The sequence below is a fragment of the Oncorhynchus kisutch genome, linkage group LG12 (genome assembly GCF_002021735.2).
Source record: "Oncorhynchus kisutch isolate 150728-3 linkage group LG12, Okis_V2, whole genome shotgun sequence".
NCBI classification, from domain to species: Eukaryota; Metazoa; Chordata; class Actinopteri; order Salmoniformes; family Salmonidae; genus Oncorhynchus; species Oncorhynchus kisutch.
In genome coordinates, this window is record NC_034185.2 from 56,246,744 (window position 1) to 56,273,504 (window position 26,761).

General features: G+C 47.1%; 1 protein-coding gene across 8 annotated transcripts in view; it reads left to right on the forward strand.

The window, feature by feature from the left end:
• Window positions 1-26,761, forward strand: part of LOC109878625 (F-box/WD repeat-containing protein 7) — a 187,445-nt gene that overhangs the window by 157,612 nt on the left and 3,072 nt on the right. For 5 of the 8 annotated variants that reach the window (XM_031837853.1, XM_031837854.1, XM_031837856.1 and 2 more), the window contains 9 exons: window positions 547-629; window positions 2,163-2,304; window positions 5,904-6,038; window positions 8,822-8,945; window positions 9,185-9,324; window positions 10,530-10,643; window positions 20,187-20,368; window positions 21,306-21,531; window positions 23,227-23,437. In XM_031837853.1, the coding sequence (XP_031693713.1) occupies window positions 547-629; window positions 2,163-2,304; window positions 5,904-6,038; window positions 8,822-8,945; window positions 9,185-9,324; window positions 10,530-10,643; window positions 20,187-20,368; window positions 21,306-21,531; window positions 23,227-23,437 (1,357 nt within the window). The remainder of the gene's footprint in view (window positions 1-546; window positions 630-2,162; window positions 2,305-5,903; window positions 6,039-8,821; window positions 8,946-9,184; window positions 9,325-10,529; window positions 10,644-20,186; window positions 20,369-21,305; window positions 21,532-23,226; window positions 23,438-26,761) is intronic. The other 3 variants (XM_031837855.1, XM_031837858.1, XM_031837860.1) reach the window with 1 other exon arrangement.

Sequence of the window (26,761 nt, forward strand, 5' to 3'; positions counted from 1 at the left end):
GAAATGGTTGGTCCCCGTGGCAAGGCAAGGGAACTCTATCTGCATTTAGTTTTATTCTTGTGAGGATCTGTGCCGTGTGCACATAAAGAACTACAGTTGTGTTCAAATCATTTTCTGAAGGAAACAGTCAGTGCTTTCCTGCTGTGAGCCTCAAAAGCATTCAAGTCAGCGTTTGTTTGCAGTACCAGTTATTCAACAACAAAATCGTTCTTTCCCTGTTCTCAAAGTGAGGCGCTGCTTCGTTCTCCTCAGGAGTACAGCCTGTAAATGTTAATGGCAGAGATGACTCATATCTTCTGTCTTTGAGGAGAAGTAATCTGGAGAGTGAGGCAGCAATTATCATTTACACTCGAGCCAGGTCTCATCTTTCACCAAATGTTAGGTTGCTGCAGGGAGGTTTTTAGTTTTGGGCCCTGTCATTATTTTCTTATAGAGGGTTGCAAGAACGAAGGAACATGCGCACGCACACAAGGGTGTACCTCTGTGGTGTCTCTTGCTCTACTGCCTCCTAACATCTCTTCTCCTTTCACCTCCCTTGTTTTGCAGATGAAGAGAAAGTTGGACCATGGCCCAGAGGTCCGATCTTTCCCTTCAGGAAAAAAGCCCTGCAAAGGCTCCGAGTATCCAAGGTAAAGAACCCCCCCCCCCCCCCCGCGCACGCGCGTTCCCATCTCCCCTACCCTGTTATCCAGTATCCAAGATGAAGAACCTACCCCCTGTTCCTACCAGTTAACGAATAGATTTAGCCTTCCTACCCAGTAAGACCAGCAATGCAAATAGTAAAGAAACCCTGACCCAGTTCTGTTGTATCACAGACAGGATCCAGCAGGCAGCCCCCGTTGTCCCTGTAAGTCAGAATATTATGTAGTTATTCACACTAAGACATAATCCTCATAAGAAGTGCTCACCGCAGCATGTTCCTTGCCCATTAAAGTGTACTTCATGCCTTCCTGAGGACCCTGACGAAGCACTGCTGCCTCACTCACTGGCAGCACTGTGCTGCTTCTGCAGACTTGTAATTGCCACACGTTGGTCTAGCTCTCAATCCCATTAAAAATAAACCCGTTATGAAACAGACCTCTCTCTTTTACCCCGTACTTTTGTCACTAAGCAGAATGGTGTGAGGAGCTGCTGAATGGTTGGTTTGGCGTTTGCCTAGTACCGAATGAGCGCACGCCTCGTGGCTTCCCTTTGGGGGGGTGGGTTGACATTGAACTTAATTCTTTGGAACTATGTGCACTTTGAAGTCTCAGGGCGAGAGGCGCACAGAAATCCCCCTAAAATTCACATTCCAGAATTGATCTGCACCTCAATAGCAGTTCTCTTTCCCCTTAAATCAAGTCGATTTTAAAAATATTTTTAGTTGAATAAAAATAAGTTAGTAACCCAAACCAAATTGAATCAAGCTTGTGTGCAGATGCATTTAGTTGATTAATGATGATGGAAACATGGGAATAAACAGCTGGTTTCAGTTCCAGAGAAACACTCTGGAAGAGATCAGGCTCGTATTCATTCATGCACGGCGTACTGAAACATTTAGCAAAGGAACATTGTATTGAACATTTCTTAATTGACGTTCAGGTAGTACCTTCCCGTTTCGTGCCTAATGAATGTGAACTTGGTTTCAGTTCAATTCCAGAGAAACTGTTGCATTGAGAAGAGAGCAGGGTGTATTCACTATGAAGCAAACTAAATCAAACGGGTAGGAACCTACCTGAATGTGCCCAATAGATCACTCTGTTTTCATTGCAAAATGGTTTGCTACGGTGTACACTAATGAATACACCCCAGCTATAAAAACCCAGTTAAGTCTCCTTTTGGCAGAGTCCCAGGGTTGTTTCTCTCATTAGTATCTGTTGTTTGCTTCTCCATCCACCCAACTTTTGTACTCCTCACTGCTATTGTAATTAGTGAGCGGAGTGGAAGATATCTGCAGAAGCTGCTACTGCTGTAGCACCTGCACTTTGCCCGCATTTGAAACTATTCATAATGACCTCCGTGTTCCTCGCTATCAATATAACCCTCATCCTTCTCCTCAGAAGAACAGGAGAAATAGTTTTTCTTCAGTGTAGTCTGGTTATCTTTTTCTTGTGTGAAAAAAAAATAAAAAATCCTGCGTTCTTACTCGCTCCCTCCCCATCTCTCCGTATTTCTCCCCACAGTGCTACAGGGCTGGTCCCCTACCCAGCCACCCCCACCACGTTTGGGCACATCAGGACAGCTAACGGTCAGGGGCAGCAGAGGCGGCGTATCACCTCCATCCCTTCTCCCACAGGTCTCCAGGAATGGCTCCGGACATTTCAGGTGAGTTAGTTCCCCCTTCGCTCCTCCAATGTCTTCCTGTCATGTCCATCCTCCCCTTCCTTGTGGTCATTTCAGGTGAGTTAGTTCCTACCCCCTAGCTCTCAGTTCCTAATTGGCCTCTGCTCCCTGAGGAGTGATAGTTCTAACTAAGTAGTTAATTAAGTAGGTAGTTCCTAGTTCCTCCCAACTCCTTTGTTACATATGTTGTCGTCGTCCCCCCTCCCCGGAGTGTCTTCCTTCGAAGCCCTGGAGCGAGAGCTCATCAAAAAGCTGATGCTGCGCCCGATCAATGTTTCCTCAAGCCTTGAAGGTAATTGCTGCCTTGATCTTTTGGCCCACACATTACCATATGCACTGTAGCATGGGATAGGATTTAGCCTACCTGTTTAGAATACAGGCTCCAATATTGTATTTGTGCAGCCAACGCCCGATGTATACTATGTCAACAGTTGAACAGGTGTGATCTTTGTTCAGGTAAATCTTTCAAAGCCACATAGTATTTTAGGCCAGTCAGCTTCGTATGACATATTAGCCTATGGTCGAGTTCTAACGTCACAGCCAATAGAGAAATCCGTTTGTCTTTCAGGTACTTCCTGTAGTGCCTCAGGTCAGAAATAGTTTATTATATAGGGAATAGGTTGCCATTTCAGGCACGGCCGTAATGTTCCTTCTCTGCTTTTTGATAGGGCAACAAAAGCCTTGTTGAGGCAACTCCACAATGATGACTAGTGGTCAGACATCAGAGATTTGTTTATAGCATTTTGTTAATATCAAATTCATCGTCAGTAAGCATCCCTTTCATCCGAAATGGGAACAATGCTGAGTTTATTTGACTTGGCAACCAACTCGCTGTAATGCTGCTGCCTTCTTCGCTGAAGTGTTTTTTACAGCAGGCTTTGTGACTGTATTGACTTTGCCCGTCATAAAGGCCAAATCTTTGGGGAAATAAACAGGAAAGAAATTAGAGCTTTAGCTCCGTCTTCAAAGCATTCTCTGAAGGTAATGGCTGCATAACCGCAACGAAATGTCAAGAAATCTTGTCAAGAATTTACTAATAACAATCCTGTCGGCAACATCTTTCTGCTAATATTGCGGTGATTAACTTTCTTCACGTCTCTGTTTGGTGAATAAACCAGTTTACTGCTATTGTGAAATGTAATCCCATCCTGTAGAGATTTCCAGCCACAGAAGCCAGACTGCAGCATAGAGATGTCAGGCCAAGTTCATTAACAATTGGATGCCTGTAAGTCTTACTTCAGGATGTTAAGATTCCGCAGCTGTTTAGAACAATGTTGCGTTCAAGGTCGGGCTTTTCCGCTCTGTTTACTTCTGCAACAACTACCTGTAAGATCAGTACCTGCCTCTCCGGGACATGGCACGGCATCAAACAATTCAGTCAGACATCCGTTGTCAAATATTGTAACATTGCATTTATCGCTTAATCGTTCCCAAAAAAACACTAATCCTGTGAAATAGCTTGTCCATGTGAGAACTCGCCCTCTGTGTGTGGGTTTTTAACAGAGCGGGAGAGCGTGAGAGAGAGAGAGAGACTATTGACGTAGTTCACCTGCTATGGCCCCATTTTTGCCTTTCATCTGACAGCCCGTATTAGACGCAGCTAAACCCACAACGTGCATTCTGTACATTCTCTTTCCTGTCCTGGCATGCTTAGACCCTTTTTGTGCTTCCTGTGGAGTGAGAGAGAAATTCAAATGAATCCTCTTTACGAGGTTTTAAGATGAGTATAGCCAGAAAATAATGCTATCCAAATGTCATAACATTGGAAAGAAACATGGCGTTATGTCGTCTGGTTGAAAACCAGGGTTGACTGACCCATGCTTTGTAATCAGTGCCTTAATTCGGTGCGTTACCCGCCAAGCATAAGCAAGCTTTGTAGCTAGTGGTGTTTCTACCCAGAAAGCTAATTCCCAGAGGCATAACCAAAGGGTGTTAAGTCGCCTGCCAGCCAGCGCTGAGTAACCATTCAGTAATCCAACCCTTTGCCCTGGTTCGAGAAGTACTGCTTTGAACCCAACTCCCTGATTACCTTCCTAACTACCGGCATAGCCAGCTCCTCCGGTGGCGTCAGTCTAACTGCCAAATTACAGATGCTTTACATGCCCAATGCTTTCCATCCTCCATCCTTCTCTCTTATAATCACTGTGTTACATTTGAGCGCTCTCCCAAAAGGAAAACCACGTTGGCCCCAGCACCTAGACACTTGGTCTAGTTACAACTACAGCCCTTGCTAGCTGAGCTCAACAGTTTGGCTTTGAGCTTCAGGCTGTGAGCTGTGGTGAATATTCAGCCAGGAGAAATCCCCAACGGAGCATAGCTAGGTAATAACAGTGCTGATGAAGGCCAGGCTCTTGATGTGGAAATGGCCTCTTAATGTGCCTGTTGCCAGTGTAGTTAGCGGCTAGGTGCCTTGGGCTAACTGGCTTCTGTTGAGGGAATGTGTTATTCACTTGCGTACACATGACCAAAAGTATGTGGACACGTGCTTGTCCAACATTTCATCCCAAAATCATGAGCTTTAATATCGCGTTGCTCCCTCCTTTCCCTCCTATTTCCTTTCACTGGAACTAACGGATTCCTAGCCTGAATCCATGAAAAACAGTCCCAGACCATTATTCCTCCTCCACCAAACGTTACAGTTGGCACTATGCATTGGGGCAGGTGGTGCTCTCCTGGCATCTTCCAAACCCAGATTCGTCTGTCGGAGTGCCAGATAGTGAAGTGTGATTCATCACTAGTGAACGCGCTTCCACTGCTCCAATGGCAGCAAGCTTTACACCACTCCAGACGATTCTTGGCATTGCGCATGGTGGTCTTAGGCTTGTGTGCAGCTGCTTGGCCATGGAAACCCATTTCATGAAGCTCCCGACGAACAGTTCTTGTGCTGACGTTACTTCCAGAGGCAGTTTGGAACTCTGTAGTGAGTGTTGCAACTAAGAACAGACTATTTTTACACACTACGTGCTTCAGCGGTCCCGTTCTGTGCGCTTGTGTGGCCTACCACTTTGCAGCTGAGCCGTTGTTGCTCCTAGATGTTTCCAATTCACAATAACAGAACTTGCAGTTGACTGAGGCAGCTCTAGCAGGGCAGAAATTTTACTAACTGACTTGTTGGGAAGGTGGCATCCTATGACAATGTGCCACGTTAAGTCACAGCTCTTCAGTCATGCCATTCTACTGCCAGTGTTTGTCTATGGAGATTGCATGGCTGTGTTCTCGATTTTATACACCTGTCAGCAGCGGGTGTGGCTGAAATAGCCAAATCCACTAATTTGAAGGGGTGTCCATATACTTTTGTATATATAGTGTATGCTTTGGCAAATATACACACTTCTACACCTATGCAAAGTGGCTTTTACATTCCACCACACTTCTAGCAAGCACCCTTGTATGCCAATTCAACGCAACACACACAAAAACAACTTATTTTACAATCAAGTACCATCAACACAACCAACACATAAAGTCCTTTCCATGTACTTCTCTCCTGACCGGTCCTGTGTGTTCCACAGCTGGAGTAGTGTACCATCGACACATCCCATCTAACCCTTCTCTCCCTCGTCCTCCTGTGTGTTTTTCAGAGCTGGAGTGGCCCAGAGAAGCTGATGGCGCTGGATGAGTTGATCGACAGCTGTGAGCCCACGCATGTCAAACACATGATGCAGGTCATTGAGCCGCAGTTCCAACGTGACTTCATCTCCCTGCTGCCCAAAGAGGTGACAACCCCTTTATAGTTCTTTCTAACCCCTCCCTCTCTCTTTCTAACCCCTTCTTCCTCAGCTCATTGAGCCGCAGTTCCAACGCTACTTCATCTCCCTGCTGCCCTCTCTCTTTCTAACCCCTTCTTCCTCTCTCTTTCTAACCCCTTCTTCATCTCTCTACTGCCCTCTCTCTTTCTAACCCCTTCTTCCTCTCTCTTTCTAACCACTTCTTCCCCTCTCTCTTTCTAACCCCTTCTTCCTCTCTCTCTTTCTAACCCCTTCTTCCCCTCTCTCTTTCTAACCCCTTCTTCCTCTCTCTCTTTCTAACCCCTTCCTCTCTCTCTTTCTAACCCCTTCTTCCTCTCTCTCTTTCTAACCCCTTCTTCCTCTCTCTCTTTCTAACCCCTTCTTCCTCTCTCTCTTTCTAACCCCTTCTTCCTCTCTCTCTTTCTAACCCCTTCTTCCTCTCTCTCTTTCTAACCCCTTCTTCCTCTCTCTCTTTCTAACCCCTTCTTCCTCTCTCTCTTTCTAACCCCTTCTTCCTCTCTCTCTTTCTAACCCCTTCTTCCTCTCTCTCTTTCTAACCCCTTCTTCCTCTCTCTCTTTCTAACCCCTTCTTCCTCTCTCTCTTTCTAACCCCTTCTTCCTCTCTCTCTTTCTAACCCCTTCTTCCTCTCTCTCTTTCTAACCCCTTCTTCCTCTCTCTCTTTCTAACCCCTTCTTCCTCTCTCTCTTTCTAACCCCTTCTTCCTCTCTCTCTTTCTAACCCCTTCTTCCTCTCTCTCTTTCTAACCCCTTCTTCCTCTCTCTCTTTCTAACCCCTTCTTCCTCTCTCTCTTTCTAACCCCTTCTTCCTCTCTCTCTTTCTAACCCCTTCTTCCTCTCTCTCTTTCTAACCCCTTCTTCCTCTCTCTCTTTCTAACCCCTTCTTCCTCTCTCTCTTTCTAACCCCTTCTTCCTCTCTCTCTTTCTAACCCCTTCTTCCTCTCTCTCTTTCTAACCCCTTCTTCCTCTCTCTCTTTCTAACCCCTTCTTCCTCTCTCTCTTTCTAACCCCTTCTTCCTCTCTCTCTTTCTAACCCCTTCTTCCTCTCTCTCTTTCTAACCCCTTCTTCCTCTCTCTCTTTCTAACCCCTTCTTCCTCTCTCTCTTTCTAACCCCTTCTTCCTCTCTCTCTTTCTAACCCCTTCTTCCTCTCTCTCTTTCTAACCCCTTCTTCCTCTCTCTCTTTCTAACACCTCTCTACCCAATTGCTTTTCTACCTCCTAAAGAAGTGAGAACCACCTAACTCCCCCAACTGCACTTTCCCATCCATCCCTGTTGCCCAAAGAGGTGAGAACTGAAAGCTCCCTGAGCTGTCTTCTTATCTCCACTTAACTCATTGGAAATAGCCTTAATGGCACCTTTCGGTGGGTTTGTCACCCTTCGCTCAAACTGAGGACTAATAACACCGGGCCAATGTGTCTCTGTTCAGGACTCTATGGTCTCAGGGGATCTATCTTAAACAGCCTCCTGTCACTCCTCAGAGAGGTCCTTATCAGAGTGACTGTCTCAGTCTGGCACCTGCCTCCTGTCTGTCAGGTGTGAGGGAGGTCTGAACGGGGAGTGGAAGAGGGGAGAGGAAGGCAAGGTGTGGAATCGTCTGTAATGGGGGAATGAGTGAGTGAAGGGAGATGTGTGGGAAGTAGTCTGGAATGTTCCATAATGGTCTAAATAGCCTCCCCTCAGCTTGCTCCAGTGGCCAAGTCCCTTCAGACTGTTTGTTTAGCAGAGGTTGGAGCATGAGGCAACTTGTCTTGCTCCCTCTCACTGCTACCTTGTTTAGAAGAGGTTGGAGCCTCAGACAGCCTGTCTTGTTCCCTCTCACTGCTACCTTGTTTAGCAGAGGTTGGAGCCTCAGACAGCCTGTCTTGCTCCCTCTCACTGCTACCTTGTTTCTTCCCATTTAGCTGTTTCTGCTTTGCTTCCCATTTGTTCTCTCCTCTTTTTATTTCTTTCTCTCTTTTTCTCCTTCTCTCATTTCTCTTCTCTCTTCTCTCTTTTCCCCTTCTCTTTTCTCTTCTCCTCTCTTTTCTCTCCTTTTCTCCTCTCTTTTCTCTCCTTTTCTCCTCTTTTCTCTCCTTTTCTCCTCTTTTCTCTCCTTTTCTCCTCTTTTCTCTCCTTTTCTCCTCTTTTCTCTCCTTTTCTCCTCTCTTTTCTCTCCTTTTCTCCTCTCTTTTCTCTCCTTTTCTCCTCTTTTCTCTCCTTTTCTCCTCTTTTCTCTCCTTTTCTCCTCTTTTCTCTCTCCTCTCTCTTCTCCTCTCTTTTCTGTCTCGTTTCTCTCTTTTTTTCTCTCTCGCTCTTTTTTCTCCTCTCGCTCTTTTCTCTGTTTTCTCTCCGTCTCTCAGGCTGGAGTGTGATAGGGTGTGGTAGGCACTAGGCAGAGTAAAGAAGCGGCAACAGAACAAACCCTGGGGGCAGTTCAGTGGTATCCATATATGGATGAGACTGAGACACGTAGTAAGACGAAGACACCCTGTAGTACCCTGTTATGTAACCAACTCAATACACAATCAGGGGTTCTGCTGTGCTGCATCGATGAAACACTTTCAAACGCTCTCAATTGCTCTGGATCGTCAATAATGGCTTGGGGATGAGGTATGTTTGAGTTGTAGAGCACGGGTATTTTAGGAGGTGTGGGGTTGGTCAACTAGACCCAGAACACCCACTGAACCACGGCAACGCCCTTACGCTGTAAAATAACCTTCTCTCTCTCTCTCTCTCTCTCTCCTTCCCTCTATCCTTCCCCTCCTCCGTCAGTTGGCCCTGTACGTGCTGTCGTTCCTTGAGCCCAAGGACCTGCTGCAGGCTGCTCAGACCTGTCGTTACTGGAGGATCCTGGCTGAGGACAACCTCCTCTGGAGGGAGAAGTGCCGGGAGGAGGGTCAGTCTAGACGCACTTAGCCAATAGGAATCACTGAACCGGTATACGGGCATGACAGGCACAAGCACTGGCCTGAAAGGAACAGGCTGAAGTAGTTTCAGACCATGATTGACACCAGCATTGACCAATGTGATCCATGGTCAGGCTAGATTGACAATGGCCTGAGCAAACAGTAGATATTCTGCGTTCTGACGCAGTCTCGGACTGACACTACTCCTCTCCTCTCATCTCTCCACAAGCAGGCATTGATGAGCCTCTAGCCTTCAAGAAGAGGAAAGTCACCAAGCCGGGCTTCACCCACAGCCCCTGGAAGTGTGCGTACATCAGGCAGCATAGGATAGACACCAACTGGAGGAGAGGAGACCTCCGTTCACCCAAGGTAGACATTTTGTCTTTGCTTCCCCTTATTCTCAACATTTTATATAATTAAGCAATAAGGCACCTCGGGGGTTTGTGGTGTACAGCCAATATACCACGGCTAAGGGCTGTTCTTATGCACAACGCAACGCGGAGTGCCTGGATACAGCCCTTAGCTGTGGTATATTGGCCATATACCACAAACCCTCAAGGTGCCTTATTGCTATTATAAACTGATTACCAATGTAAAAATGCATGTTTTGTCATACCTGTGGTATGCAGTCTGATACATCACAGCTGTCGGCCAATCAACATTTAGGGCTGAAACCACCCAGTTTATAATATAGATAATTTTATTTGCGTTCATCATTAGCCCACAGTATTTAACTCTGCTTCCGTTCTCAACTTTGGAGTTGTTGGTTTTGTATAAAACTTAGAATCTAAAGCCTTTCTACGTTCCTTATTAGACGGTTTCATTATATCTTAACACTCCCTTGAGACTCGTATGGATTTTATATAAAGCGGCTTTGAATTAGATCAGACGTCCAAGTCGATAAGGCTCTTATGCTGGGTTTTATTAGAAGCCATAGGTGGGTCAGTTCTCTAACTCTCCTAAAGAAGATTTTGGTAATGGCCGTTCTTATAGATAGATTTTTTTCTTATGGTAGTTCTTCTCTAGCGCTCGGCATGACCTCAATTCTACTTCTACATCAACCTGCTGTTTCTTGAGTGTTTCGGCCTATCCTGTTTTCAGAGTTTAAATTGAGCTTGACTAGCAAGGGAGAGTGATCTTCCTAATATGCCTCGTATGGCTAATTTCAAAAGCCCTCGGGTCCTATTGTGACGAGAAGGAATGGCTGACGTAACCGTGGTTACTGCGCTTGCTCTTCACACTCCGTCTGTAACGCGCTCTGTCATTCGCCGAGTCGGCAGTTCTGAGTTTAAACACACATACACTCACAAGTATTTTTAAATGGGGGTCTCTGTACACCTGCAAAGCGCCGTCGTGACATTTACCTCAAGTCTTTGATGTCTGGAGAAATACAGCCTTGTCATTGTTCCTGTTTTGGTTCTTGACATTTTCTTATTCTCCCTCACTCCGTCCTCTCCTTCTCCGCCGTATCCATCTCTCTACCTGTTCTCTCCTCTCCATCCCTCCCTCCCTGTCATCCATCTCTCTCTCTCCTTCCCTCCCTCTTCTCCTCTCCATCCCTCTGTCCTCTCTAGGTGCTTAAGGGTCATGATGACCATGTCATCACCTGCCTCCAGTTCTGTGGTAACCGCATCGTCAGCGGCTCTGACGACAACTCGCTCAAGGTCTGGTCGGCTGTCACAGGAAAGGTAGGACTGTCACTCATCCCTCGCTCTCCAACCCCCACATTGAAACTAGTCCAAACCTTTTTGACTACAGACTGCAGATGTAGATTGGTATGGTTTGGTTCTGGAGATTATGAATAGGAGTTTAAAAAGTGTCTCATTGGTTGTTCCATCCCACTGCATCTCAGTGTTATGTGGAATACAATACACATTGTAATGAGTTCCTGTTCTGAAGGAACACATTACAGCTGGTCTATTTCTCATTACCGTCTCATTGATCTGTAATGAAGCATGTTAGCAGGAAGTCAATCCACATGCTATGGCAGCTCTTTAAATGACTTAGTGTGTCTTCACTCAATACCTCAGATTCATGATCATGGGTTTGTATTGATTTTTGCATTTAAGGTTTACTCAAATTCATAGGCTACAGTATACTGCATACTGGAGATTTTATACAAATGATACTGCTTGATGCTCCAGAATCTCCCTGAGACCCTGACCAAATTGCAATTGATTAGTGACATCATTCAACATTGGCACATAACACCACCTGTCTAACAATTACTGCAGCATATTGTCTGGAATCCATTTTGTTCTCTCTTCCTCCTCCTGCATGTAGTTTTTGTCCCAAATGTCACCCTATTCTCTATGTGGTGCACTACTTTTGACCAGACACCTATGGGCCCTGGTCAAAAGTTGTGCACTACATAGGGGACAGTGTACCATTGGAGATTGAGCCTTCGCCATTGCGCGGACCTTGTGTTGCTGGTTTATAGGGTCTACTAAAATGGTGGCATTGGTGTGGGCCTCGCTGAGAGAGGGAGAGCAAGAGGGATGGAGGTAGGGAGGCTCAGGGAGTATTGTAAATCACCTCTTCCCTGGTCTTTCGCCGACTCCATTTTCACTGGAGCTCTTAATGACATTTCTCCTTTAGGACAAAGCTCTCTGGCTTTTTAAAGTGCAAGGAGAACGACTAAGGTTCTTAAACAAAAAGTTTCAGACGTTCTATCCTTGCATGGACAATTACAAATACACTCTGAATGCGTCAGTGGTGCCCAGGTGCATGAAACACTGAAACACTGAAAGTGTCATGCCTTATAGCAGAAAAGCTTCCTCCCTGTTGATTGCATTGGGCACTCAGCCAAGCAGTGATTATACAGTCTGTCGGTCTCTCTCAGCGTTGTGCTGATGTGAACAGATCAGTACCAAGGGCATCTGATAGTGAAGCCATGCGGATTGTCTCTCTTCCCACCACCACCATTAGGGTAATGTCCATCCGGATGACTTGTAATTCTCAGGTTAGTGCTGCAGTGACTTGCTCACACCATGCTGTGAAGACAGAGGTCAGAACCGGTGTGTGCGTGATTAGTCATCGTAACCCAGCAGGCTGGCCCGAGGCCATTCTTTTCCCACGTCCCACGATGCGCTTGGGCTGGATCCACCAACACCGCCCCCACCCCTCCCTCCCTGCCGTGTGGTTGGTTGCCTTTTATGCCCCAACCAGCTGTTCCTGTGCCAGATTTGTTCATTTCATTATGACAGTCGAGGTCAGAGCTGTAGAAAGGTGAGCTGATCCTAAATCAGTTTGAAAGAATCTAGAGACCATCTTCGCTTGGGCCAGGTGAGTTAGTTTGCTCTTGTTTGTTGAAGTCAGGACTGAAGTCATTTGAGCTGATCCTAGATCAGTCGTTAAACCGCTGGTGGATAGATCTCCATTGCAAGAAGAGGAAAAAACAGATTTCCTTTATTTGTGTTCCCTCGTGCTCTTTTGCCATCTCGCAATCTCTTTTGCTCTCTTTTGCTCTCTCTCTTTTGCTCGCACGTGCTCTCTCTTTTGCTCACTCGCGCTCGCTCTCTTTTGCTCTCTCTCTTTTGCTCTCTTTTGCTCTCTCTTTTGCTCTCTTTTGCTCTCTCTTTTGCTCTCTTTTGCTCGCTCGCGCTCTCTTTTGCTCACTCGCGCTCTCTCTTTTGCTCGCTCGCTCGCGCTCTCTCTTTTGCTCGCTCGCGCTCTCTCTTTTGCTCGCTCGCGCTCTCTCTTTTGCTCGCCGCGCTCGCTCTCTTTTGCTCCTCGCGCTCGCTCTCTTTTGCTCCTCGCGCTCGCTCTCTTTTGCTCCTCGCGCTCGCTCTCTTTTGCTCCTCGCGCTCGCTCTCTTTTGCTCCTCGCGCTCGCTCTCTTTTGCTCCTCGCGCTCGCTCTCTTGCTCCTCGCGCTCGCTCTCTTGCTCCTCGCGCTCTCTCTTGCTCCTCGCGCTCTCTCTTTTGCTCCTCGCGCTCGCTCTCTTTTGCTCCTCGCGCTCGCTCTCTTTTGCTCGCTCGCGCTCGCTCTCTTTTGCTCGCTCGCGCTCTCTCTTTTGCTCGCTCGCGCGCTCTCTTTTGCTCGCTCGCGCTCGCTCTCTTTTGCTCGCTCGCGCTCGCTCTCTTTTGCTCCTCGCGCTCGCTCTCTTTTGCTCCTCGCGCTCGCTCTCTTTTGCTCCTCGCGCTCGCTCTCTTTTGCTCCTCGCGCTCGCTCTCTTTTGCTCCTCGCGCTCGCTCTCTTTTGCTCCTCGCGCTCGCTCTCTTTTGCTCCTCGCGCTCGCTCTCTTTTGCTCCTCGCGCTCGCTCTCTTTTGCTCCTCGCGCTCGCTCTCTTTTGCTCCTCGCGCTCGCTCTCTTTTGCTCCTCGCGCTCGCTCTCTTTTGCTCCTCGCGCTCGCTCTCTTTTGCTCCTCGCGCTCGCTCTCTTTTGCTCCTCGCGCTCGCTCTCTTTTGCTCCTCGCGCTCTCTTTTGCTCCTCGCGCTCGCTCTCTTTTGCTCCCTCGCGCTCTCCCTCTTTTGCTCTCTCGCGCTTCCTCTTTTGCTCTCGCGCTTCCTCTTTTGCTCTCTCGCGCTTCCTCTTTGGCTCTCTCGCGCTCGCTCTCTTTTGCTCTCTCGCGCTCGCTCTCTTTTGCTCTCTCGCGCTCGCTCTCTTTTGCTCTCTCGCGCTCGCTCTCTTTTGCTCTCTCGCGCTCGCTCTCTTTTGCTCTCGCGCTCGCTCTCTTTTGCTCTCGCGCTCGCTCTCTTTTGCTCTCGCTCTCTTTTGCTCTCTCTCGCTCGCTCTCTTTTGCTCTCTCGCGCTCGATCTCTCTTTTGCTCTCTCGCGCTCGCTCTCTTTTGCTCTCTCGCGCTCGCTCTCTTTTGCTCTCTCGCGCTCGCTCTCTTTTGCTCTCTCGCCCTCGCTCTCTTTTCCTCTCTCGCGCTCGCTCTCTGCAGTGCCCTTATATTCACCATCAATCATCTCTAGCCGTGACAAGCCAGGCTTGTTTTGACCTGACCCCTGGATGACCCCTGCCAGGGAATAATCCAGTGCTGCCACTGCATTCTTCTTCCTGATCCTGCTTCTGTTTCCACAGCAAATAGCCCAAATGTCTGCCTGGCTGCCAGACAGGACTGTAGCTTCTCTCTTTTTCCTCTCTCTTTCCCTTTCTTTACAGATTGTCTGACCTTGGGTTGTGGGTGTTCTTATTTATTTATTGCGTGTGTTATGCCTGTGTGTGTGTGTGTGTGTGTGTGTGGGAGTATGTGTGTGTGTGTGTGATGTCTGTGTGTGGGAGTACGTGTGTGTGTGTTATGCCTGTGTGTGTGTGTGATGCCTGTGTGTGGGAGTACGTGTGTGTGTGTGGGAGTACGTGTGTGTGTGTTATGCCTGTGTGTGGGAGTACGTGTGTATGTTATGCCTGTGTGTGGGAGTACGTGTGTGTTATGCCTGTGTGTGGGAGTACATGTGTGTGTGTGTGTGTGTGTGTGTGTGCGCTCGCTTGTGTGTTTCCTCTCCTTCTACATTGGCGTTCCACTCCAAGTCCCAGCTTAAGTGGCGTAAACCTTCAGCCTCACAGGAGCTCAGGGAAGCCTATTCCTGCCCAGCTTTCAGCAGCTAACATCCAGACTAAGGGCTTTATTCACCACTGGATCAATAGGAGATAGAGAGAAACCCACGCTTGAAAATGGACCTTGAAAGACATGCATTTCACTCTTTCAAGTGATGCATCAATGCCAGGTGCTACTTTGAGGAGGTCTAAGTTTTCTCTCTTACGTTGTTGTTTTACTGGGATATTACAGAGAGACAATGTTGACTCCCTCTCTAGACTGGCCTCCATGTCTGTCTGAAGCATCTATCTCCAATTCATTTGTATTTTTTTAGTTCTGTTGTCCTTCAGCTGCGGCCCACAAGGTCTCGGTCCGGACGCGCTCTCTGTTTGGTTTGCGGACGCTTTTATTTTGATAAAGATGAGCTGGCACAGACAGGAATGTCACAACCCGAGTGCTTTGAATTCCTCTGTCCCAAAGAGGATGTGCAGTCTGAATATGACTTCGTTATCCCAGCCACTGGATTCAGTGATTAGACCACGCTTGTGTCCAAAATGGCACCCTATTCCGTATATAGTGCACTACTTTTGGCGAGGTTTCTGTCCCTGACCGGTAGAGAGGGGAGTAGTCAAGTGAATGAAATATTCTGCTGAACATGTTCTAATGTAGAGAACAAACACAGTGCAAAGCATACTGTTTAGAACGAATGTGATGGACCTCCTACTCCTTTTATGGCATGTTCAGTTGCATTTCTCAAAGTAGCACCTGGCATTGATACATCGCTTGGAACAAAATGGAACAAGGCACGTGTCTGGTGCTGTCGTGTCCTCCATAGATTTTCCCTGTTAGACATGGCTCGCATGTACAGCGTATCCCATCCAGCAACATTTACCATTTCATTTCCATCGTGCGTCACAGCAGACATTCTTCAGATCAGATAATGGATCTTCCGCTGGAATTTAGCCTTTCATGTCGCCAATGAAAGATTCCATCATTATCTAAGACTAGGATTGTTATTCTTGTCCTTTAGATACCAGAGGGGTTTCTCTCTCACGTCAGTACTATCATACAGTATGGGAGTGATTCAGGACACCCCACTGTGAGCAATCAAGACATGATTGCACCAGCAGATTACTCTACAAACGCTTCCTTGACTCATCTCCTTGAGAGACTGGCTTGCATCCCGAATGGCACCCTATGCCCTTTATCGCGCACTACTCTTGACCAGGGCCCCCACCGTAGGGCACGATGAAGGGCATAGGGTGCCGTTTGGGAAGCACAACCTGGAATTCCGCATTGCTCTGCGGTTAAGTAAGATAACAGGATGCCATTGGAGTTCTGTTAAAAGTGTTTGCTTTGAGACTGAAGAAGAGGAGGCTAGAAACCACAATGCCGTGAAATGATGGTCCGGTCTTAGAGGGAGAGCTGCTTCGGTTTGGCTTCATTGTTGACGCTCTTCTTTTTTTAATTATTCTTCTTCTTTTTTTTTTTTACATATTAGCATTTTGTTTACTGCAGCCCCAGACTTTTAAATTGCCTGTTAGTTTTCTTCAGTCTGCCTGTCTTCAGTAGCCTCTTCAGTCTGCCTGTCTTCAGTAGCCTCCTCAGGCTGTCTGTCTTCAGTAGCCTCTTCAGTCTGCCTGTCTTCAGTAGCCTCTTCAGTCTGCCTGTCTTCAGTAGCCTCCTCAGGCTGTCTGTCTTCAGTAGCCTCCTCAGGCTGTCTGTCTTCAGTAGCCTCCTCAGGCTGTCTGTCTTCAGTAGCCTCCTCAGGCTGTCTGTCTTCAGTAGCCTCCTCAGGCTGTCTGTCTTCAGTAGCCTCCTCAGGCTGTCTGTCTTCAGTAGCCTCCTCAGGCTGTCTGTCTTCAGTAGCCTCCTCAGGCTGTCTGTCTTCAGTAGCCTCCTCAGGCTGTCTGTCTTCAGTAGCCTCCTCAGGCTGTCTGTCTTCAGTAGCCTCCTCAGGCTGTCTGTCTTCAGTAGCCTCCTCAGGCTGTCTGTCTTCAGTAGCCTCCTCAGGCTGTCTGTCTTCAGTAGCCTCCTCAGGCTGTCTGTCTTCAGTAGCCTCCTCAGGCTGTCTGTCTTCAGTAGCCTCCTCAGGCTGTCTGTCTTCAGTAGCCTCCTCAGGCTGTCTGTCTTCAGTAGCCTCCTCAGGCTGTCTGTCTTCAGTAGCCTCCTCAGGCTGTCTGTCTTCAGTAGCCTCCTCAGGCTGTCTGTCTTCAGTAGCCTCCTCAGGCTGCCTGTCTTCAGTAGCCTCCTCAGGCTGCCTGTCTTCAGTAGCCTCCTCAGGCTGCCTGTCTTCAGTAGCCTAGCGATCGGATGTTGTTGTGGAATATGGTGCTGGCTGCTGAGTCCGTCTGAGGCCTGCACCTTTGTCTTTGCTGTCCTTCGCTTTCAATGAGAGCTGTCAAGCTTCGATCTACACACACTGTACACACACACTGTACACACAGCCAGTGCTTCAAAGGCTGTCTGCCTGTGTGCTGGAGCAGTGAAAGTCCTTGTGCCCGTCAACAGACAACTCTGCTGCCTGTCACACACACTCCGCTGCCTGTCAGGCTGATCTGAAATGGCAGGCAAACAGCCTGGCAGGCAGGCAGATTCCCTCTATCACAGAGAGGAAAGGCATCTTCTGTTATGCCAGATGCTACACACACACACACACACACACACTCTAGCTGTGTATTCCTGGGTCACCTTCACCTCAGATGATGACATGAGGAGCTCCAGACATAACTTATTGAGTGTATGCCTCATAATGAGGCCATTGATCTCCTTGTATATGATAACTACATCTATTAAACTGAAACAACACATTCCATGTTTATTTGATTTAAATCTAAATGGATTGTTCTGGTTGGGGTTATGTCTCATCTTTGTAGACTGTGTTTTGACATGTGTGTCGTTGTGAGAGACTGTTAGCCTATGTTATTATGTTCATACTAATCGGCGTATCCAGACCTGGCATGTCACCACAAGCTAGATGTGGAACCACAGCTGAGAGCGTGACTAACATGGATCAACGCCAGGTCTGTGTTGACCGGCAAACAGAAACTTCTGAGGCCGTATCATCAAGACCCAGGAATGCATGCGAAGGTCTTATCACGTAGAGTTTACACCCTTCTCCTGTGTGTCACGGGGCCATTTGCACAGTGCTGGGAAAACCCTTGTTCTCTCGGTTTATTCACTTTATCTCTCCCTCATTGTCCTTGAAAGGACATCTCTCTTTTTCATTCTCTCCCTCCCTCTATTGCTCCTTCTCTCTCCCTCCCTCTACTGCTCCCCCCCCCTCTCTCTCCCTCTCTCCCTCTCTCCCTCTCTACCTCTCTACCTCTCTCTCTCTACCTCTCTCTCTCTACCTCTCTCTCTCTACCTCTCTCTCTCTACCTCTCTACCTCTCTCTCTACCTCTCTCTCTACCTCTCTCTCTCTCTACCTCTCTCTCTCTCTACCTCTCTCTCTCTCTACCTCTCTCTCTACTTCTACCTCTGAGTCATAATGAGATCTTGGGTAACCACCAGGTCTGTTCAAATGCGGCAGCAAGAAAAACACCTCTGTAAACATTCCTCTCCAGCATAAAGGTTCCTTACATCCGACCTCTGCTGGGCTGTGAGCCTGATAAACACAACAAGGTCTGCAATCTGGCCTAGTCTGAGTTTCCCGCTAACGTTGTCTAGCCTCGTATATGTGACCATCTTGTTATTTTGCACTGTGCAGCTTTCTCATAGCCTTGTAATAGACCATGTTTGTTTATCTCCCGGGGCTAGCGGACTAGCCTTTTACCTTCAGTTAGCATCACCTGTCTGTTGGCATCCTCGCTTAGTCAGCCGACCTGGTTTTGTCGGTTTGTTTTGTGTTCTGAAGACTGCGTTCTGGGAAAGGTGACCATTATGGGAAGGAGACAACTGTCAGCAGGCGCAGTAGAAAAACAAAATGGTCTCCCCAATTGAAAGATTACTGTGGGGAAGAGCAATACAGGGTACTTTTCCAACATTTTAACGCCAAGGATCAAAGGATTCAGGAAGGAAGTGTAATGCAAAAATAGAGCACTTGATCAAACCCTTGGTCTTCAAACCAGCCCCTAACAGGCCCTCGAGGAAGAATGCCTAATCTTCCTCTGAGACGCAGAGAGATGCCTCTTCATATTTGTTCAACAAAGGCAGATAAATAGACACCTAAGCCTCCACTTCCAGGGGTCCTTCTCTCCTTGACTCTGAAGTAGGCTGTAATCACCTGAGAGCAGGGGAGAAAGCTTCCACGTTCTTGGAACCCGAATGTCAGAACCCTGGGCTTGTTTTGCTTGGGAGTCCATCACCCTGGTAACAGATTTGCTGTGTGTGTTGAGTACTTTGACTCAGGACAGTGGTTTGATGTGATGCAGTCAAAAATGTGTACATATAATATTGATCACATTCAATGCATTCATGACTCCAACCTGGTTCTATGTTGACAGCTGAACGAACAACATGCCAAGAAACTCCACTGTATTTTACCCACTATTTATTTGACCGTTAGATGGTGACCAACTCGCTCAGTCGTAGCAGAAGCTTTCATCTCATTATATCCTGCTTGGAACCATTACTAATTACCCCCCTCCTCTTCCTACAATATAACCGTTATGAAGCTGAGCAAATGGAGGCCTGACTGCAGTTAGATGGATAAAATAAATAGCTTGTGACATTGGCGAGAAAAGGTTACGTCCCAAAGTTAATGAAGCGTCCCTGTTTATCACAGGAGAGCAAGGGAGATGGATGGAGAGTGGAACTGAGATGGGAGAGAGAGAGACTGCAGTTACACCCAACTCACTCACCTCAATAAAACCCCTGCCCCCGCCTTGCATTGACGGTCGCTGGACGCTCACCACTTTATCAGCTTCAGTCAGGAGGTCACGTGTTTTACACCCTCCGCGACACGTCCCGGCGCGGATCATAACGCCCCCGGAACAGACTGGTTCCTCCGGTTTACCATCCCAAAAAATCTAATTCAATTCGAGGGATAATTACGTTTAGGGGATAATGTCTATGGAGGCCATTACAAATTGAAAAGAATAGATTGGAAAGATTTCTTTAATCACTGTACTGTAATCAATAGCTAATCTAGCTTTGCAAATGAGGAAGAATGGGTCTCTTTTTTTTTCTCTCTTTTTTTTTGCGAAGGCTTTGTCACCACCTGTACTCCAGACCTGGGTTCAAATACTATTTGAAATCTTTCAAATACTTAGTGGTTGCTCGAGTCTGCCTGGCGTGTCAGATGGTCGGGTTTTGCACGTTTCCGGCTAATGTGTTGGTTAGATTGCACCAGCAAAGCCCAGAGAAAGTATTTGAACCCCAGGACTTCCATCTTCTTGGAACAACAGAAGGAAATGACTCCTCATTCAACTGTAGATGAGTATAAATCAATTCCCTTAGACGGAGGAAAGGTCAATATAATACATTTCATCCCTCCTGTGCTGCAGTTACATGTGGATTGACATGACTAAAGGTTTTTAGGAAAGGTCAGATCCATTTAAATTCACTTTGTTATACCGTCTGAATGGAACGTGATCTCAGCCTGATATCCTGTCTTCAACTGGACTTCCATCCAATCATCGGAAGGGTCAATCTCAAACTTGAGCAAAATGATTTTCTTTCATTTCTTCAAAACTCGTAAGATGTTGATATGTCATAGTGTGGCGTATGCATAATGAGGTGTGTTTTCTCTTTGTCATTGTGAAGCATCTAGACTGAGACGTCTTCTCTCTCCGGTCTCTCTGCAGTGTCTGAGGACGTTGGTGGGCCACACGGGGGGCGTGTGGTCGTCCCAGATGAGGGACAACATCATCATCAGCGGCTCCACCGACCGGACGCTCAAGGTCTGGAACGCGGAGACGGGCGACTGTATCCACACCCTGTACGGGCATACCTCAACGGTGCGCTGTATGCACCTGCACGAGAAAACGTATGTACTGACTGACTGTTTACCCAACAGGTTGTGATCTTTCAAATGGACCAGTCGTTGTCCGACACGAGTTGACAAACATACTCGATTCTATTCCTGGTATCAAAACAGCATGTATTACAAGCATACCAGGCAGTTAAAGAACACATCAGTGGAACTCTACAACATGCCAATGTGCCTCATGAAGTGTAGTTAGGGTCTCATCGGGACTGAATAGAACCAAAGTGGCCGTCGAAGTGATCCGCCACTCCTCTCTAGTGCTCTTCCTGCCTCGGGGCCGATGAGGTTTTGTGTAACATTTAGATTACTCACTCAGAGGAAGTGAAGGGCCTCTGGCGGCTGCAGGGCTTGACAGTGGAAGAACGGTGATTTCCATCTTTGTCAGTGCTGGATGCCGGAAGCCGTTTTGTAACTCGTGGAGTACGCCTCCCAATTCTTTATGAACCTGTTTTTCCACTTTCTGTGCCGGAGGGGTTGCAGGTTTAGGAGGGGTGGGTATTGTGTCCTGGGGGTTTTGTGTACGTTCATGTACCAGCATGACGATGGCCTTGAGAAGGAGAATGAGAAGGCTCCAATCTGATTTATGTATTTCCTGTTTTGCTTTCATCAACTGTCATCATGGGAATGAGGGGTAGAGGTCAACCTATTGAATTTACTGCCAGTAAATCACAACCATGAAGGATACGTGTCTGCAAGGTCCTGGCAAAAACACCATTTTGTTTGTCAAGATTCCCATCAAAACTGTCACACGAACTGTGGTAAACATAAAAGAAATTGTCTTGATCCAAATGAATCCAATCTAACCAGTGGATCTGAGCCAAAAACACTCCGCCTGTAATTCTCAGACATTCAGCCTGCTTTAGATTTGATGAAGTCCTGCAAGAATAGACTAGTGTTTTGAATGTCTCGTCAATCCGTCTCCTCTTTCTTCTCCCAGGGTGGTGAGTGGTTCTCGCGATGCCACGCTGCGCGTGTGGAACGTGGAGACGGGCCAGTGTTTACACGTCCTCATGGGCCACGTGGCGGCGGTGCGCTGCGTCCAGTACGACGGCCGCCGGGTGGTCAGCGGGGCCTACGACTTCATGGTCAAGGTCTGGGACCCCGAGACTGAGACCTGCCTCCACACGCTGCAGGGCCACACCAACAGAGTCTACTCACTACAGGTCTGTGTACACGCGCTGTCTCGTATTTATTTACATTTGAGTCATCTAGCAGACGCTCTTATCCAGAGCCACTTATAGGGGCAATTAGGGTTAAGTGCCTTGCTCAAGGGCCACATCGGCAGATTTTTCACCTAGTTGGCTCTGGGAATTGAACCAGCAACCTTTCAGTTACTGGCCCAACGCTCTTAACCGCTAGGCTACCTGCCGCACACGCTCACTAACACTCATACGCATCACAGAGTCCATCATGTGATTAATGTCTGAAGATTTGTATAGTGACTTAGTCTATTGGATTTTAATCTGCAATCCTCGAAGTGAACCGTGTATTTAAACTGAACATTTAAACTGAGCATTTAAACTGAGCATTTAAACTGTGCATTTAAACTGTGCATTTAAACTGTGCATTTAAACTGTGCATTTAAACTGCAAAATCAAGCCCTTCTCATCAAAGAGCACCCCGCCCCAACGACATTCCTTTTATGTCCTATTTGGCAAGCCCTCTAGGAATAAAACACGAAACGAATCAATTTAACACGCCACCATAGAAGTCCTCTACTCAAATCAAATCCCTTCATATATCCACTGTACAGTTTGGTGTAAATTATAATAATCTCTTTTGAAAGTGTACAACAGGGTCCCATCTGGTTCATACAGTGCCTAACGCGTCCATAAAACAAGAACGATAGACCTCGGAGGACTTAGAGAACCCAGAGCCCTTTAAAACAGTGTTTCCAGTGGGTGCTTTGAACCGCCATTCCACAATATGATAAGGTGGTTGCCATGTGAACCACACTGGTTGGGAAATAGCCGCAACAAAATAGTCCCTCTGTCTGTTGTATCCAAGGCAGCAGAGCAGCAGTACGATGGGTTTTTCTCAACTCCTTCTCTTTCTACGTTGCAGTGACATTATATAAACAGAACATTGGTGTGAGTCTGGTTCACACACACACACACACACACACACACACACACACACACACACACACACACACACACACACACACACACACACACAGCAGTAGTAGTGTTAAGGTTAATGGATTCCTCTGCCTCGTGTCCTCGAAGATGTCCTCTCCCTTTACGTCTCTCTCGCTCTCTCTCTCGCTCTCTGTGTGATGACGGAGCAGTTTAGAGCCACAGCTATCACCTTCAGAGAGAGAGGCTGCATCCCAAATGGCTCCCTTTACCCTTCATAGTGCTTTAGACCAAGCTCAAAGGTAGTTCATCTGAATAGGGAATAGGAGAGAGAGGTTTACTGTTCAGATGGACAGATGCCCTACACTCTATACACTATATGTGACACTGACTTTAAAAAAGCTGTACACATTAGATCTAATCAATTAATGTGTTATTATATGAATGCTAATTAATTGAATATTATCTAGAAAAGCCTTATTTGACTCCGATTCATCACACATCCGATCTGAATTCCAATGTGGAATTCATTATTTTCCACTACATTTTATTGTAATTTATAACTGGATCCTCCTCTTTTCTCCGTCGTTTGATTTGCTCTTTAGGTTCTGTCAGCTGAGGTTCTGTCCCAGGGTAGTCTCTCTGATAACTGCTGATGGAAAAAGGGCTTCATGAATACTTTCTATTGCTTGATTCCTATGCTAGAATAGAAATGACTGGAATCTGTTGGTGTCAAATGGAATGAATCGCAATAACTGGATCATCCTTCCATCCCTCCAGTTTGATGGGATCCACGTGGTGAGTGGTAGCCTGGACACGTCTATCCGGGTGTGGGATGTGGAGACGGGTAACTGCATCCACACTCTGACGGGTCACCAGTCCCTCACCAGCGGCATGGAGCTCAAAGACAACATCCTGGTATCGGGCAACGCCGACTCCACCGTCAAGATCTGGGACATCAAGACGGGACAGTGCCTGCAGACGTTGCAAGGTGAGTCTTCGTCCTTCCCACACACACACACGTAGTGCCTGGAGACGTTGCAAGGTGAGTCTTCGTCCTTCCCACACACACACGTAGTGCCTGCAGACGTTGCAAGGTGAGTCTTCGTCCTTCCCACACACACATAGTGCCTGGAGACGTTGCACGGTGAGTCTTCGTCCTTCCCACACACACACGTAGTGCCTGCAGACGTTGCAAGGTGAGTCTGTCGCCAGGTCGTCAACGCCCTCGTTGGAACAGGGTTGTAAATTCATTAAAAAACGCTTTGCATTGGAAAACGGGTGTTTCTCATTGGACAAGTTCAGGTAGTCCCTCCCTGTTTCTGCCCGTTTTCTTCTGTTTGGTGGTTTGTAAATACAACCATGTTTGATTGATTGGTTGATTTGATATGACTTATATAGTGCGTTCTTGACTCTCAAAATGCTTTACATTGTATGGGGGGAAACTGCCTTCAAACTCCCATCTACCATAGGCAACTCTACAACCTCCTTTTATCTGTAAGTGGGAAAATGTCTGGAATTGGCCAATTTTGGACCCGAGCAAAAGGCTGTTGCTCCGAGATATTCACTCAATGATGTGCTTGGCTGTGCATGGCCAAACGGAGCCAACACATTGTGGGCCAGCCGGCCAGCCACTCTCCAGATAGGGATCATTTCCCTGGCCCAGGATGTTAGTGTAACAGTTCTCTCAGCCATTAGCACTAAGTACTGTTACCTTGAATGGGGAGAAATGGAGAAACCCTTACTGTGCAGCTGCACTGTTTTCTGCCAATGCTAATTTCCCCCCCAAATGGCCTTATTAGTGAACTACAAACCCAACAATTCCCATGGAACTACAACTCACACGTGTCCCCTCCCCTTGGAACAAAGGGAATAGATATCACCCTGTTTTAGATTGAGCGAGAAGAGGGGAGTATGTGAGCGGAGGGGTGAAAGAAGGGGCGATGGCCCTGCATGAGGATGAGAGAGAAGGCAAGAAGGGCATTCTATGCTATCAAAAGGAACATATAATCCCACATACCAATTAGGATCTAGCTATAAAAAAATACTTGAATCCGTTATAGATCCCATTGCCCTTTATAGTTGTGATGTCTGGGTTCCGCTCACCAACCAAGAATTCACAAAATGGGACAAACACCAAATTGAGACTGCATGCAGAATTCTACAAAAATATCCTCAGTGTACCACGTAAAACACCAAAAATAATGCATGCAGAGCAGAATTAGGCCGATACCCGCTAATGATCAAAATCCCTAGAAGGAAGCGATTCACAAACCTTACATAACAAAGCCATCACCTACAGAGAGATGAACCTGGAGAAGCAAGCTGGTCCTGGGGCTCTGTTCACAAACACACCCCACAGAGCCCCAGGACAGCACAATTAGACCCAACCAAATCATGAGAAAACAAAAAGATAATTACTTGGCAAATTGGAAAGAATTTACAAAAAAACAGCGAGGACTATAATGGTATTTGTCCCTAATCAGAGACTACACAGTGGCAGAATACCTGACCACTGTGACTGACCCAAAATGTAAAGAAATATTTGATTATGTACAGACTCAGTGAGCATAGCCTTGCTATTGAGAAAGGCCTCCGTAGGCAGACCTGGCCACAAAATGAGGTGGAAACTGAGCTGTACTTCCTAACCTCCTCCCTCAGATTACACAGACCCACAAAGAATTCGAAAACAAACCCAATTTTGATAAACTCTCATATCTACTGGGTGAAATACCACAGTGTGCCATCACAGCAGCAAGATTTGTGACCTGTTGCCACACGAAAAGGGCAACCAGTGAAGAACAAATACAACCTATATTTATTTATTTTCCCTTTTGTAGTTGAACTATTTGCACATCATTACAACACTGTATATAGACATAATGACATTTGAAATGTCTTTATTCTTTTGGAACTTTTGTGTGTTCATTTTTGTTATCTGTTTCACTTGCTTTGGCAATGTAACATATGTTTCCCATGCCAATAAAGCCCCTTACATTGAAATGGAATTGAATTGAGTGGAGGATGAGGAGGGATGAAGAAAGGTGGATGGGGTCTTGTCGGGGAGCCTGGCCCAGGTCCTGTCTTGTCGGGGAGCCTGGCCCAGGTCCTGTCTTGTCGGGGAGCCTAGCCCAGGTCCTGTCTTGTCGGGGAGCCTGGCCCAGGTCCTGTCTTGTCGGGGAGCCTGGCCCAGGTCCTGTCTTGTCGGGGAGCCTGGCCCAGGTCCTGTCTTGTCGGGGAGCCTGGCCCATGAGGGGCATGGAGGAGGGGATGCGGTGCAGGGATTATGTAGGTCATGTAATTGGGTCAATGGGCAATTTCTGCCATTCATTCATTAGGCTTTTGTCTTATCTAAATGCCCTAACAGGCAACTCACTGGCAGCCACAGATGAGGTACTTACGCTGAGAGGATAGGTAACGATGTAGCCAGCTGCTTTGTTGTGGAAATTGAAATGGAGAGGGGGGGAGATGTGGGGGGGTTGGCTGGGTACGTTGTCAAATCTTTGTGAGAAAGGCACAGTGCAAAATGTCTAGCCCTTTGAAAACACTAGACAGACGAAGGGAGAGGATGAGGGTTTACACTGCTGGCTACCACTAGAGCTCTGTTCAAATGAGATCTGTTGGTAGGCTAATGAACACAATTCCTAGTGTACTTCATACAACGAATGATTTTGCATTCATAATGAACACATTGTGGACTGTAGTTCATCATATTAGAGATTTCATCCTGATTAGTACTCACTGTTTAGAGTTGTGGAATAACTGGTAGAAGGTATTTTAATGTTGCCAGCCACATCTCTGAAACTGGGATTCTGGGTTTGTTTTAATAGTGTAAACTAGAGCAAATGTGGGGTATTTATCATCTGCATTTCTTTAGGGAATATTAGTCATTCACACACACACACACACACAGGGAGGGGCATCTCGTCGAAAGAGGAGGCAACCGTCACAGACACCACATTCTACACACCAAATGGGTGTTCCTGCCAGCTGCCACGCTCACCACACACACACCACACACACCGCTGTAGTGCCAACAGGCTGCAGTCAGCAGAGCTGGTCAGCAGCTGTAGATGGTGACAGCTCTATGCCCTGGGCTCCTCTCCTCTACTAGCCCAGGATTTTCCATGGCAGACGAGGACAAAGCAGGGTGCCTCGTTCCCCTGCCTTAACACTCTCCAGAAATAAACAGTGTAGTGTTTACCATCTCTTTCAGGTTTACCAGGTCTTCCACCAATGACCTCGCAACCAATGATCTCTTTCTATCACGCCTTTTCTCTTTGTTGGTTTCCTTTTTTCCCCTCACTCGTTGAGT